This window comes from Chiloscyllium plagiosum, chromosome 4 (genome assembly GCF_004010195.1).
Source record: "Chiloscyllium plagiosum isolate BGI_BamShark_2017 chromosome 4, ASM401019v2, whole genome shotgun sequence".
NCBI classification, from domain to species: Eukaryota; Metazoa; Chordata; class Chondrichthyes; order Orectolobiformes; family Hemiscylliidae; genus Chiloscyllium; species Chiloscyllium plagiosum.
In genome coordinates, this window is record NC_057713.1 from 106,722,028 (window position 1) to 106,736,745 (window position 14,718).

At 40.5% G+C, this 14,718-nt stretch overlaps 1 protein-coding gene across 15 annotated transcripts in view; it reads right to left on the minus strand.

Moving 5' to 3' along the window:
- The window catches only part of LOC122549297 (cAMP-regulated phosphoprotein 21-like), a 361,656-nt gene that overhangs the window by 135,766 nt on the left and 211,172 nt on the right, over positions 1-14,718 (minus strand). For all 15 annotated transcript variants that reach the window (XM_043688843.1, XM_043688844.1, XM_043688846.1 and 12 more), the window contains 2 exons: positions 6,669-6,885; positions 4,924-4,965 (listed from right to left, as the gene is read on the minus strand). In XM_043688843.1, the coding sequence (XP_043544778.1) occupies positions 4,924-4,965; positions 6,669-6,845 (219 nt within the window). In that variant the 5' untranslated portion in view covers positions 6,846-6,885. The remainder of the gene's footprint in view (positions 1-4,923; positions 4,966-6,668; positions 6,886-14,718) is intronic.

Consider the following 14,718-nt stretch of genomic DNA (forward strand, 5'->3'; position numbering starts at 1 on the left):
AAAGAAGGAAGATGTCAGTTACAGACACAAGGAACAATAATCATCACGACATCAACCTCCATGACCTCTTCTTGAAGCAATTATTGCCAGCCCATCCAGATCCTCCCTCCAAAACGCTAACTGACTGGGAGAATTATGTAGTGATGTTAAAGATGGGTGTGCTTATCCTTGGCTTGGCAGGGGTGGAGTAGTCATGGCAACTTTGATAATAGTTAATGAGGATCTAGCTGCGTATGGTGGACATCCACGTGTTTGCCATCCTCTTGAGTTGCAATGAATTTTTTTTTATTATTCATCCATGGCATGTGGATGTTGCTGGCTAGGTTAGTGTTTATTGCCCAGAAGCAATTGTAGTTAAGAGTCAACCACATTATTGTGAGCCTGGAGTCCAATGTATTCCAAACCAGGTGAGGATGGCAGTTTCCTTCCCTCTAGTGAACCAGATAGGTTTTACCGACAATCGGCAATGGATTCATGGTCACCATCAGATTCTTACATCTTGATGTTTTTAAAAATTCAAATTCCACCATCTGCCATGGAGGGGTTCCAACCTGGATCCTGAGGACATTAATTCGGTCTTGGCTTAACAATCCAACAATAATACCATAGATCTCTTGCATATACACCTGAATAAGTATGTGTAAAACAGTTGCTAATACCAGAGGAGCAATCACTTGCCTTGCAGTAGCAGTGAAAGTTGGTCTGGAACTGAGAACATTTGAACAGCTAGATAATAAATGTTAACTCACATAACAATGATTCTACAAAGGAAAACCTCTGCATTTTAGATTGAAATTGAGTATAAGGCAGTATTTGTAGTGAAGATGTCAGGAGTAATTGGAAAAACGGAAATATTTCTCATCAATAATCTTAGCCTTCCTTGCAAATTACAATCTGGAATCATGGCCAGCTTCAACTCTCTGAGATTATTGCTGGTAACAAGATAGAAATTCTAAAAAAAAGATTGCCTCATATTCTGTTCTGAAGGAACTTAATTTAATTGTGAAGACTAGTTCACCTTTCCAATCTCATCCACCCAAAAACAATGTAACTGTCCCTTGACATAGCGTCTAGCTATTTCTGAAGTGATTCTAAGCTCCCTGTCTCATTCTTGCAAAGTAGTTCCAACCACATTATAGCCACCAGGGGCTGAATTTAATCCCATACTCTGGGTTGAGTTAGATGTTAGGGAGAGGTATTTCATCGCCAGGAAAATGCTTACTGGGGACTCAAGTAAGTCTGAGACAGGCTCATGGGCAGCATTACCACACTCTGCCAATTGACACACACAGGTAGGCAATTAATGCCAAGTGAATCATTTCACTACCTGCTTCCCCTCCACCCCCAACCCTGGCTATTCAGCCAGCAATGGGCAGGGGCATTCGCTATGCAGAAAACCCTAAAGGTAGACCCTGTCAGGGTTGCTTACAGGTTTACAGAGCATGAAATGGGGGTGGGGGCTTATTCAAAGGCACTCAGATGAGGAGGGGACACAGCATCAGAAAGGCGAGTCGGTCTACTTAGAGCTAGTCCTGTGCTCTTGCTGCTGACTCTCCTTCGAGTCTCACTATTCCCATCATCAACCATGTCTGTATCTCTCAATGAATTTGTGCCTCTAGTTGGCATTCCTGACAGCAGCAATCACTCCCTGTGATAATGCAGAGGAATGTACAGTCAACAGTATCAGATTGACTGGCAGTTCTCAGTGAGTAGTCTTCGTGTCCTGAAGTCCTTGCTCTTCGGAGAGGACCATCACTGAACATGGATAAGTACCTGGCACTTAATTTAGCAGGCCTTTCCAAAAGGAAATGGCACAGAATGTATAGCAGCTCTCCAGCTGGTACAAGCCCCCAACACCTCCATTAAGTGTGGGAAGCTAGTCTAATTGTGACCACTGTAACCTTGTTGAATGGCATAAAACCTGTCTGGTTCACTAATGTCCTTTAGGGTAAGTAATCTAGCAGCATTACCTGATCTGACCCTACATGTGACTCCAGACACTTAGAAATGTGTTCGATACTTAATTGCCCTCTGAAATGGCCAAAGCAAGCCACCAAGATTAAGGGCAACTAGGGATCGGCAACAGATGTTAGCCTTGTCAGCAATGCAAATATCCTATGAAAGAAAAGGGGAAAAAAAGTTTGGTGGGAAAGGTATTTATTCTAGAACTGTAGTAATTGGGTTTAGGAAGTGGGTCTCGGGGATGAGATCAGCTCAGAGAGGCCATAAGGGAAGATCAGAGAGAAACTAAAAAAAGATGCAAGTTCAAGGCTAGGCCAGTGGGGAGGATTAGAGGTAACTTGTCCAGATGGGCTTGAGGGATGTGGCAGAGGCAACGAATCAGTGGTGTCAATCCTTTTTATATGTGTTAGTTACTTCCATGAACAAGTGGCTTATTAATCATCTCCTGGCACTTATTGTTCGAGCTTAGAGAGTAGAATTTATCAGAAGAGGAATTGTAAAATAAAGAAAGGCACCTTAACAGTGCTTCCAGCTGGATCTGCTGATCAACCCCACAGGATCAACAGTGGGGTCAAAGGAGGGGTGTTGGTCTGATTTACTTCAGATGGGGGCATGGAAAGTCAACACAAAAGTGGGATCTGGTGATTAGAGTTGCTGCTCATGATGAACCAGTGTTAGATCCCTTGGAAAATTCATTGTAGTATGCAAATGAGACACAGAGGGAGCAACAGCCTTGTCTAACAAGAAAGTAGACCAATCTGGGGTAGCATGTTTGGAGAGAACTGAAGAGTTGGAGAAAGGAAATAAGAGACCAGAGTTTGTGAGAATGGGGAGGTAAAATGTGGCATGATAATGGACAGAAAGGACACGAGGAATACAGGAAAAGATTAAATAAAATGTCAGCAAAAGTAGAAATAAAGTGATGGGCTTTGGGTCAGGAGTAGCAGCTAACATGCAAATGCCAATGCCAATGCACTCAGGAAGTGCTCAAAGAATAAAGAAAATTTACAGCCCAGGAACAGGCCCTTCAGCCCTCCAAGCCTGAGCCAATCCAAGTATCCCTCTGCTCCCCACCTACTCATGTATCTGTCCAGATGCATCTTAAATGAATCTACCGTGCTCTGCTGGCAACGCATTCCAGACACCCACCACCCTCTGAGTAAAGTACCTGCCGTGTGTATCCCCCTTAAACTTTTCACCTCTCAACTTGAAAGCATGACCTCTTGTAATTGAATCCTTCACCCTGGGAAAAAGCTTATCTCTATCCACTCTGTCTATATCGTTCATGATTTTGCATACCTCAATCAGGTGCCCCCTCAATCTCCTTTTTTCTAATGAAAACAAACCTTACCTACTCAACCTCTCTTCATAGATAGCACCTTCTATACCAGGCAACATCCTCGTGAATCTTCTCTGCACCCTTTCCAAAGTGTCCACATCCTTTTGGTAATGTGGCGACTAGAGCTGTACACAGTATTCTAAATGCGGCCGAACCAATGTCTAGTACAATTTTAACATGGCCTGTCATCTTCTATACTCAATACCCTGTCCAATGAAGGCAAGCATGCCATATGTCTTCATGACCACTCCATCCACCTGTGCAGAAACCTTCAGGGTACAATGGACCCACACTCCCAGATCTCTCTGCTCATCAACTTTTCCCAAGGCTCTTCCATTCATTGTATAATTCACTCTAGAATTATACTTGCCTAAATGTATCATCCCCCATTTGCCTGGATTGAACTCCATTTGCCACTTAACTGCCCAGCTCTCCAGTCTATCTATGTTCTCCTGTATTATTTGACAGTCCCTTATGCTTTCTGCTACTCCACCAATACATGGGTCTGACTCAATCCTATAGTATTAAAAGATTAGTCCAGTGTAAGTCTGAACACTGAGATTCTGGTACTAATTGAACAGCCCTCAATTTATTGGGAGTTTTGACAAAAATGGTCAATATCTGACCCTTTAACCAATCTTTTCTCATTACAGCTGTAGGTGGATCCTAAATTGCACATCCACCACTTTCTACTTTGATTTATATTACGTTTTGAAAATTATATAGGAAAATAAAGAGCATACTATCCAAGATTCTATACTTGTCTTTTTTTTAACCAAGATTAAAATACTTCCAACTCAAATAAAACCAGAAGATATTGGAAATACCCAAAAGGCAAATCAGCATCTATGGAGACAGCAATAGTGTTAATGTTTAAGGTTGATGATCTTTGACAAGAACTATTCATTGATCTGAAATACTGGATGAAATCTTCTGTCCTTAGAAATGGTGCTGACTCAGGCTCATTGCCTATGTCCCAACCCTATTCTGACAGATTTGGGTGATATTCCTGGAAGCAGTCATCCAGGGGGCTTGCATACTTCAAAGGATGGGTTCTATCATTTTCAGACGAAGAACATGAGGATGCCCCCCTCATGACTCAATGTTCCTATTCCAAAAACACCTAACTGGAAGTCCTCTTCTATAGGAGCAAGAAGATTTCATCCCTTGACTCTAGTTCTTTCTCCATAGATGCTGGCTGACCCTGCTGAGTATTTCCAGTATTTTCTGTTTTGATTTTAGAACAGCATCTGCGGCATTTTGCTTTTATAAGTTTGTCTCAGTGTTTGATAGTGATAACTTATAAAACTGCACATTTATTGTAAACAAATATGGTGTGTGGGGATGAATTAAAGTATCATGAACTTCAGATGTAAAGCAAACATATCCTTTTTATCTGATAACAAAGTAAGATACTTCAACAACATGAGTTGAATCAAAGCAAGTGCAGCAATGTGAAACCCAGCATTAAATTGTACTGCACCAAAACACATATGTTCTAATTTAACATTTTTCACACTACAAAGATTGGCATATCATCATTGCTACATCTAAGAACAGTTGGGTGAATATTAAGTTATTAAATCATTTACACTTTGACATGCATTGAAGATTGATTCTACCTTTGCTCTTTTCCTCTGCTGCCCTTGGTTTCCTGAGCGTTTCTGTGCAGCAAATTACAAACAACTGTTACTTACTGATCAAAGGAGGCAGAAACATTAGAAATCTTGTGGTTTTAATAGCATGATTTTTGTTTCAATTATATATCATAATATAATTTCATTGATTATGAAGACTTTTACAGCCTATTCTACAGTGAGTTCAATACACACAGACATGTTTGTACATTTATGATTAAAGAAATAATTTGAGGATAAATGTAAAATTTTCTTATCTGCACACAGTACTCCCAAAAAGTGCTTTTCCAAATTGTGCCTAAAACCACAATTCCGAGCCAATTTCAGAAGAGCAGATATCATTAAAAACTATAATGCAAAACTAACATTGCTTGCAAAAACCAAAGCTTGTGCTTAATTTGTAAAAGAAACTCCAATTGATAAGTTTGCAACATAGGTGAAGTATATACAAGGGGATTATGAAACGATCCTGTACTTTGAATGATGAGGATAGGACAGTGGATGTTGTCGAGAATGGATTTTACTAAAGCATTTGACAAGGTTCAGCACAATGGGCTGTTCCAGAAGATTAAGTCATTTGGGATTCACAGTGAGTTGCTAAGCTGAATACAAAATTGGCTTTGTCATAGAAAACAAAGGTTAGTTTTGGAGGGGTGTTTTCTTTTTCTGACTGAGGTCTTGCGACCAGTGGTACTCCACAAGGATCAGTGCTGGAATATCTGTTGTTCATAATTTTAATGAAAATGTAGGTGGTCTGATTAGTAAAACAGGAAACAACATGAAACCTGGTGGGGATTTGGATAATAAGGAAGGTTGTCAAAAGATGCAGCAGGACATAAATCTGTTGGAAAATTGGGCAGAGAAATGGCAAATGGAGTTTATTTTGGACAGAAGTGAGGTGATGCATTTTGGAAGATTAATTGCAAGAGAAATGTATATCGTGAATAGCAGAACCATTAGGAGCATTGATATACAGAGAGATGCTGGGATGGAAGTCCATAGCTCCCTGGAAAAGGCAAAGCAAGTCGATAAGGTGGTATAGAAGACATTAAACATGCTTACCTTCATCAGTTGGGGCATTGAGTATAAACTTTTGCAAGTAATATTGCAGCTGTACAAAACTTTAGTTAGGCCATACTTGTATGCAGTTCTGTTTGCCACTTCAGGAAAGATTGTGGAAGCTTGGGAGAGTTCGCAAAAGAGGTTATGAGGATGTTGTCTGGATTGGAATGTGTTAGCTACAAGGAGAGGTTGGCAAACTTGGATTGCTTTTGTTGGAGCATTGGAAGTTGAGGGGGGGGCTGATAGAATTATATAAAATTATGAGGTACATAGTCATGGTCAATAGTCAGAGACTTTTGTCCTGGGTGAAAATGTCAAATGTCAAAGGGGCACAGGTTTAAGATGAGACGGGGCAATTTCCAAGGAGATAGTAAGGCAAGATTTTCACACAGAGTGTGGTAGGGGCCTCAAACATGCTGTCAGGGGAGGTATGATAGTAACATTTAAGAGACCTTGAGACAGACAATGAATAGGCAGGGAATAGAGAGATACAGACTATGCGCTGGCAGTCAGGATTAGTTTAGAAAGCATCATAGTTGGTGCAGACATCGTTGGCCAAAGGGCTTGTTCCTGTGCTGGACTGCCCCATGTTTTATGTGTGTAAAACCAGTACTCAATAGAATCAGCAGTTGGGAATACAGATGGTATTATCTTATGGGCCAGCTCACCTGATGGTCAGCCTTTGCGTCATTTGCTTTATCATCTTTTTCCATCTCTTTCTCCTCTACCTCTGAGCTTGCAGTTCTAATGATGCACGTCTCTGGAGAGGGTGGACAAATCTCAACATCTTGCTCAGTCCCAACTTCCTCTGCAGTCTCTTGGCTCACTGCGTCTTTTTCAGACATTCTCACAATAAAGAATTACACAAGTAGAAGATGCCGTGACCTACGGTGTTAAAACATCAAAAAAAAGAGAATTTTATTCTCTGGTAGAGTACTCTCATCTCCTTTCAATATGTATTCCGATGAATATCATTATTTTTCTTTTCCATCTGAAACCAATTTTGTGCACTGCACTCGTTAAATGCTGAGGTTTCCCACTCTGCATCCTGAAGGGTAACTGGGAAACACACCCCCACCATTAATGTCTGCCATGCAGATATTTACATTTTGAGGGTCATTAATTGGCTGAGGACGAGACTTCTGTCCCCCATTTGGGCAGGGTCCCCTGCCTTGGGGGATTAGTGGCTAATCCATCCATGGCTGATAGCTCTACAATCCCAGCAGCACCAGGTTGAAGCATGATAGCATGCAGTTAATTCCTGAAGAGGTACAGCCAATGGAGGCTAGACTGAAGATGAATTTGATGTGACAGAGGGGCATTGATTGCAGCTGGGCCCCAGTGAGAGTCGTGGGGATTGGCTAAGGGGTAATGGGTTTGAGAGGTCAGAGGAAGAGGGTTAAAGGGTATGTAGCCTTGCATGGGGGTCTCTGATAGACACAGGGAACAACCAAATCAGGTACACCCCACTTGCCAGACAAACGCTTATGTAGTGAGAGCTGCAGGGTTATCAATTTGGTGTGTGTCTCTCCTAACTCCATTAATTGACGATTGAAGGATCCCAGGCTAGATGGTCTATCCAACACCTCCACAGTCCCTGTAAATTAGGAGAACAATTGGGGAGCAGGTAGGTAGGAAGCGAGCAGACTGCTCTGTATTTCATGAGAACCTCACCTTCAAAATGCCAGTGGGAGATTGTAAATTTCTGTCTCTCGTTGAACACATTCAACATAAATTCAACAGATCACTTTTCAATCTCAAATTGTTCAAACAAACATGAGAGGTAACTTTGGTAAAATTGTGGTCAACATTCTTAGCCATCAAATCCTTATTCCCTGATTGGTGAATATTACATGAATATTATATTCCTAGTGTACTTGTTGTAATGCTTATAAATTTGAAAATGGTACAACATTGCTGGAAATAAGTTTCATAAATATTGCTGTCAAATGCATATAATTAAGGCACAGCTTACATTTCCCAGGGGCAAATGCAAACAATCTGTGAGATTTACCTATTAGAAGGAATCTGCCTTTAATCAATGCATGTTAGTTACAATGACAAAAAAAATCAGAACATTAAAATTAAGTTGACAACATTCTGTTGAAACACTTTTGCAGGTGGAAACAGATAGGAATATAATATTTCTGGGATTTCCACTGGTTGAGGAGCAGACATCTGTTCCTGCAGCTGCAGATTTTCTTTTAGAATGTTGCATTAACTCCATTGTGCCATGGTCCTGGATGTCACTTCAAATATTCTGAGGGTAGGTGGGTTGGGGAGCAAGAACAGGGAGAGGGAAAGTAAAAGTTGTTATGTACTAATGACACAGGCGGAAAGGTAAATGCCATCCTTCAGATAGACTTTAGGGACCTGAGTAAGAGATTTGTAAACAGACACTCAAAGCTCATAATTTTATGAATACCACTGGTGCCACACACTAGCAAACACAGATTGGCCACCTTAAGGGCTTCAATAGACTCAAGGCTGGATATTCCATCTTCAATGAAGCCTGTAAAACAGAAGACAGAACGGGTGGGTGCAAAGTGAGCAGGCTTCACTCTGCATTTCACGAGAACTCTGACTTCAAACATAGCAGTAGGAGATTGTAAAATTCCACCTCTTGTTCTATACATGCAACATTATATATAAACTCAATGGGTCATTGTTCTGTTTCAAATGTAAAAGCTCAAAGAGATTTGAGGAATCAGAGTATAGAACATAGAACATAGAACAATACAGCACAGAACAGGCCCTTCTGCCCACGATGTTGTGCCAAACATTTGTCCTAGCTTAAGCACCCGTCCATGTACCTATCCAATTGCCGCTTAAAGGTCACCAATGATTCTGACTCTGCCACTTCCACAGGCAGCGTATTCCATGCCCCCACCACTCTCTGGGTAAAGAACCTACCCCTGACATCCCCCCTATACCTTCCACCCTTCACCTGAAACTTATGTCCCCTTGTAAAAAAGTATAAAGCAGTTCAATGCTGGGTGGGAGACATGATACAAGAGAAAGGACTTCAATTCCTGGGGCATTTAGATCAGATCTGGAAGGGACTCAAGGTGAAACCTTTATAGGTTGGACAGGTTGTACGTCAATAAAGTTGAGACCAATGTCCTCACTGGGAAGGGGGAGTTGGAGGATTGTAAGTTCCACAATGCTGGAGGAGAGTTTAAACTAATTTATGCGAATTGCAACTAGGGAGTGGAATTAGAAAGGAGAACCATGATGTACAAGGAATTGAGACAGACAGATAAGATTAAAGTTAGGTGCTGGGTAAGATCAGACAAATACAGAATACAAGAAGATTTGCAGAAAATGAGGTTGACGAGTTCCAGGCACAAATTAGACACATGGGGGAAAATGATACTATGCACTTAGCTCCAAAGAAGATGGGTTTAGAGAACTAAATATTCCTGGATGCATTATGCTCAGGAAAGAAACGGAATGAATGAAAGCGGTTTGTGGTGTACTGACTGAAGAGAATATAGTAGTGTGGGAACAAGACAAAAATCATAGAGATGCCATTCCAGTTTGGATGCATTCTATAACTCATTGGCTATTAAGATGACCATGAAGGAGTGAATCTATAAGCAAGGTATAGAGAGAAATGATAATGGATGTCAATTATCCTAATATGAACTGCAATAGTAATAGTGTAAAGCACAGACACTGGAAGAACTTTCTTGATCAGTACATTTCCAGCTCATGCTGGATCTCATTTGGGGAATGGAGTCCAGTAGAACAAACATGTACAGTGCCAATTCAAGAATTGTAATCATTAAATCTCGAGATTATCAATGGAAAAACATTATGTAATAATGTTTAGATAGAATACAGGCAATGTCAGTGTGTTGAGAATGGATCTGGTCTGGGTAAATTGGAACAAAAGGCTGGCAAGTTGAATTGTAATTATATAATGGGTTACCTTTAAAGGAGAAAGTGTTTGGGCAGAGAGTACACACATCTCAACAGAGGAAAATTTAGGACAACAAAAAACAAAGAATCTTGGGTGATAGCAGGGATGGGAGTCAGACAAGCTCAAAGGGGGCAAATGTCAGAATAACAACATAAATGAAAACCAAGTTGCAAATAGAAATTTCAGTAGAGGGCAATTAGAGGGTGAGGAGGGAGTATAAGAATAAACTATTTTCCAATATAAATTAGCAGTGTCGCTATGCCTGGACTGAGAGGCCCAGGTTCAAGTCCCACTTACTCCGGAGATAACATCTCTGAACAGGTTGATTTAAAAAAAGGTATATAATGAAATCAAAATGTCTTCTTTCAGCATTTAAGATTAGAGATGACAAAAGAGATGTATGTATGAAGGCAGAGGACCAACACAGAATACACGAAATGAGAGCATTGCACCTCTATATTCCAAGGAAGAGGATATTACAAATTCACACCAAAATGAATAGGTGCTTAAGAGACTGTATTGGTCAAAAAAGTGTTAAGCTGGAGGTTTTGAAAGGCTAGCTGTGTTTAAAGTAGGAAGCTCATCATGAGTTCGGATAGGATGCATTCACAGTATGCTGAGGTAAGTCATTGTGGAAATTACAGAGGTACTGACCATAACTTTTTAGTCCTCCATAAATATGGCACTGGCCTGGAGAATTATAAATATTGTGATAACTATTCAAATAAGAGTGTAGGAACAAACCTTGGAATTACGGGCTAGTCAATTTAACACAGTGATGGGGAGATGTTGAGAAATAACAACCTGAGACAAAATTAACAGTCGCTTGGACTAGTGAAGATTAATTAAGGAAAGTCAGAATGAACATGCGGAAGGTAAATTGTGCTTAATGTGATTGAACATTTTAATGATGTAATAGAAAGGGGCAGTGAGGGTAATGTGACTAATGTCATATATGTGGATTTCTCAATGGCAAATGATAAAGTGCCACATAACAGGTTTGTGAGCAAAACTGAAATTTATGAAATAAAGATGGCAGTAATAGCATGAATTGGCTGAAGGACAGGAAGATGGGGTGAACACTTGTTTTTCAAACTGGAGGTAGGTATATAATAGTTTTCTGGAGTTGGAGTGGGTCATTTGTGAACCACAGAGCCTGCTTCCCATTAATATCAGCATTGCTGATCTGATGCTGTCTCAACTCCACTTTCCTGTCTGTCCCATCACCTTTGATTCCCTTGTTTATCAAAAATTTATCCAATGCAACTGTGAATAAATTCATTGACCCAGTCACTACTGCTTTCTGGAGAATTTCACAAAATAAAGTTGTCTGAGAGAGAAAATCCTCATCTCCATCTGAAAAGGGAGATGTCTTATTTTTAATCTGTGTGCCCTAGTTCTTGCTATCACAAGAAAAAGAAATATCCTCTTAATATCCATCCTATTGAACCTCCCCAGCATCTTATATTTTTCAATAAAATCATTGCTCAGTCCTTTAAACCTCAGTGGATATAGGTCCAGCCTGCTCAATCCTTCTTCATAAGTCTTTTATCCCTGGAATTAGTCAAGTGCACTTTACCTGAACTGCTTCGAACATATTACTTCCTAAATCAGGGCACCAAAGCTATATACAGCATTCAGGTCTCACCAAGGTTCTGTACAACTGCAGTATAACTTTTCTTATTTAATATTCCATATGCCTTGCGACAAATTCCAACAAAGCCATTGCCTTTAAGTTGTACAGTTTCTCTCTACTTAAATAACATTTTTCTATTCTTCCTACTGAAGTGGAAAAGTTCACATTTTCCCACATTATATTCCAGTTAACAATATTTTCCCCCACTAACTTAGCAAGTCTATACCCTCTTCCAGACTGACCACCACCGCCATACAAATTTACTTTACTATCAAGCCTTGTACAATCAGCAAATTTAGCATCTACCATCGCTTCAGTCTCCTCTTCCTTCACCCAAGTCATTCACACAGTTTTTAAATAGTTGAAGCCCCAACGCTGACCTTTGTTACTAGTTACAGCTTGCCAACTCAAATAATCCATTTATTCTTGTCCTCTTTTATTCTCAGACAGGAGAAAGTGAGGACTGCAGATGCTGGAGCCAGAGTTGAGAGTGTGGTGCTGGAAAAGCACAGCAGGTCAGGCAGCATCCGAACTTCAGGGGAATTGACATTACAGGCATAAGCCCATCATCAGGAATGAGGATCAACAGGATCCACAGAAAACAATATCAATTTTTTTCAAGTTATACAAAATATGAATGGAAAGTTAGCAGTGATGCAATCATGAGAAATTTCAAGAGGACATGGAAATGATAGAGAATTGGTAACATCTGACAGGTTAAACATAACGCAGAAAAATATGAAGTTCTATGTTTTGATAGAAAGAAAGAGGAAGTACAAACAATTTTAAATGACTAAATTAATAGAGAGACCTGGATATATTTGCATAAATTGTAAGAGGTTGCAGAACAGGTTGAGAAAGCAGCCAAGAACAAATAGTTTCCTGGGCTTATAAATAAAATACACAAACAAGAGACTGATGATAAACACTTATAAAACATTGATTCAGTCTTAGCTGGAATCCCTGCCTAATTTTTACCAAATCACTTTAGAAAGGATGTGAAGTCCTACTGAAAAGGTGCAGAAAAGATTTACTAGAATGTTTCCAAGGATGAGGGATATCAGTTATGTGGATAGACTGGAGAAGCTGGGATCATTCTCCTGTGTATAGAGAAGGTTCAAAGGAGATTTGACAGAGGGAATACATTATTGCAATGAGCCACCACACACTGCAGCACAGAAGAACTACAAAGAGCAGAGGAAAATCACCTATAGAGTGTATTCAAAAAGAATGAGTACCCAATGAACACAGTCCTCCCATTTCTTAGGAACAAACCCAAATAAGCAGACAAAACACATCCGTAAACCCAAGCTATTCTCCCCTACATCAAAGACATCTCAGAAATGACTCCCAGACTACTCAGACCTCTTGGCAACATGGTAACCCACAAACCCACCAATACACTAAAACAACAGCTATTGAACTTGAAAGACCCTGTACAGACAACAAGCAAAACTAATGTCATTTACAAAATAACTTGCAAGAACTGTAACAAACACTAGACTGGACAAACAGGCAGAAAACTAACCACCAGGATACACGAACATCAACTAGCTACAAAAAGACATGACTCACTCTCGGGTCTTTACATATAAATGAGGAAGGACACCACTTCGATTGGGACAACACATCCATCCTAGGACAAGCCAAACAGAGACACGCATGAGAATTCCTAGAAGCATGGCATTCCAACCAGAACTCTATCAACATGGACTTGGATCCCATTTACCACACCGTGAGAAAAAGAACAGAAAATGACATCACTAACACAAGGAAACCTAAACACATAAATAAAAAGCGGGCCATATCACCAGTGCTTCATTGGAGGCTCACTGATGATGTCTGAAAATTAACCTTCTAGCTCAGCAAGCAAACCTACATCCAGAACCTCAACCTGAGCTACAAATCTTCTCAAAACTCGCTAGCAGTTATTCAAATTATTATGAGTTTAGACAGAGTAGATAAGGAAAAACTATTCCTATTAGTGGAAGGATCAAATACCAGAGGACATATTTTTAAGGTGACTGACAAAAGCATCATAGGAGAAATGAGATAACAAGAATCCAGAGAAAGTATATTCCTGTCAGGGTGAAAGGGAAGGCTGGTAGGTATAGGGAATGCTGGATGACTAAAGAAATTGAGGGTTTTGTTAAGAAAAAGAAGGAAGTATATGTCAGGTATAGACATGATAGATCGAGTGAATCCTTAGAAGAGTAGAAAGGAAGTAGGAGTATACGGGGACATGAGATAGCGTTGGCAAATAGAATTAAGGAGAATCCAAAGGGTTTTACAAATATATTAAGGACAAAAAGGTAACTAGGGAGAGAATAGGGCCCCTCAAAGATCGGCAGGTCAGGCAGCATCCAAGGAACAGGAGAATTGACATTTCGGGCATAAGCCCTTCTTCAGGAATGCCCGAAACGTCGATTCTCCTGTTCCTTGGATGCTGCCTGACCTGCTGCGCTTTTCCAGCAACACATTTTCAGCTCTGATCTCCAGCATCTGCAGCCCTCACTTTCCCCCTCAAAGATCAGCAAGGCGGCCTTTGTGTGGAGCCACAGAAAATGGAGGAGATACTAAAAGTTTATGGAGGATATAGACTATAGTGAAATAGATGGTGACATCTTGAAAAATCCAGATTAGAGGAGGAAGTCCTGGATGTCTTGAAACAGTTAAAGGTGTTGCATTTTGGCAAAGCAAATCTTAGCAGGACTTATACACTTAATGGTAGGGTCCTAGGGAATGTTGCTGAACAAAGAGACCTTGGAATGCAGGTTCATAGCTCCTTGAAAGTAGAGTCACAGGTAGATAGGATAGTGAAGAAGACGTTTGGTATGCTTTCCTTTATTGACAATAGACAATAGACAATAGGTGCAGGAGTAGGCCATTCAGCCCTTCGAGCCTGCACCGCCATTCAATATAATCATGGCTGATCATTCCTAATCAGTATCCTGTTTCTGCCTTATCTCCATAACCCTTGATGCCACTATCTTTGAGAGCTCTCCAACTCCTTCTTAAATGAATCCAGAGAGTGGCCTCCACTGCCCTCTGGGGCAGAGCATTCCACACAGCCACCACTCTCTGGGTGAAGAAATTTCTCCTGAGCTCTGTCCTAAATGATCTACCCCGTATTTTTAAACTGTGTCCTCTGGTTCGG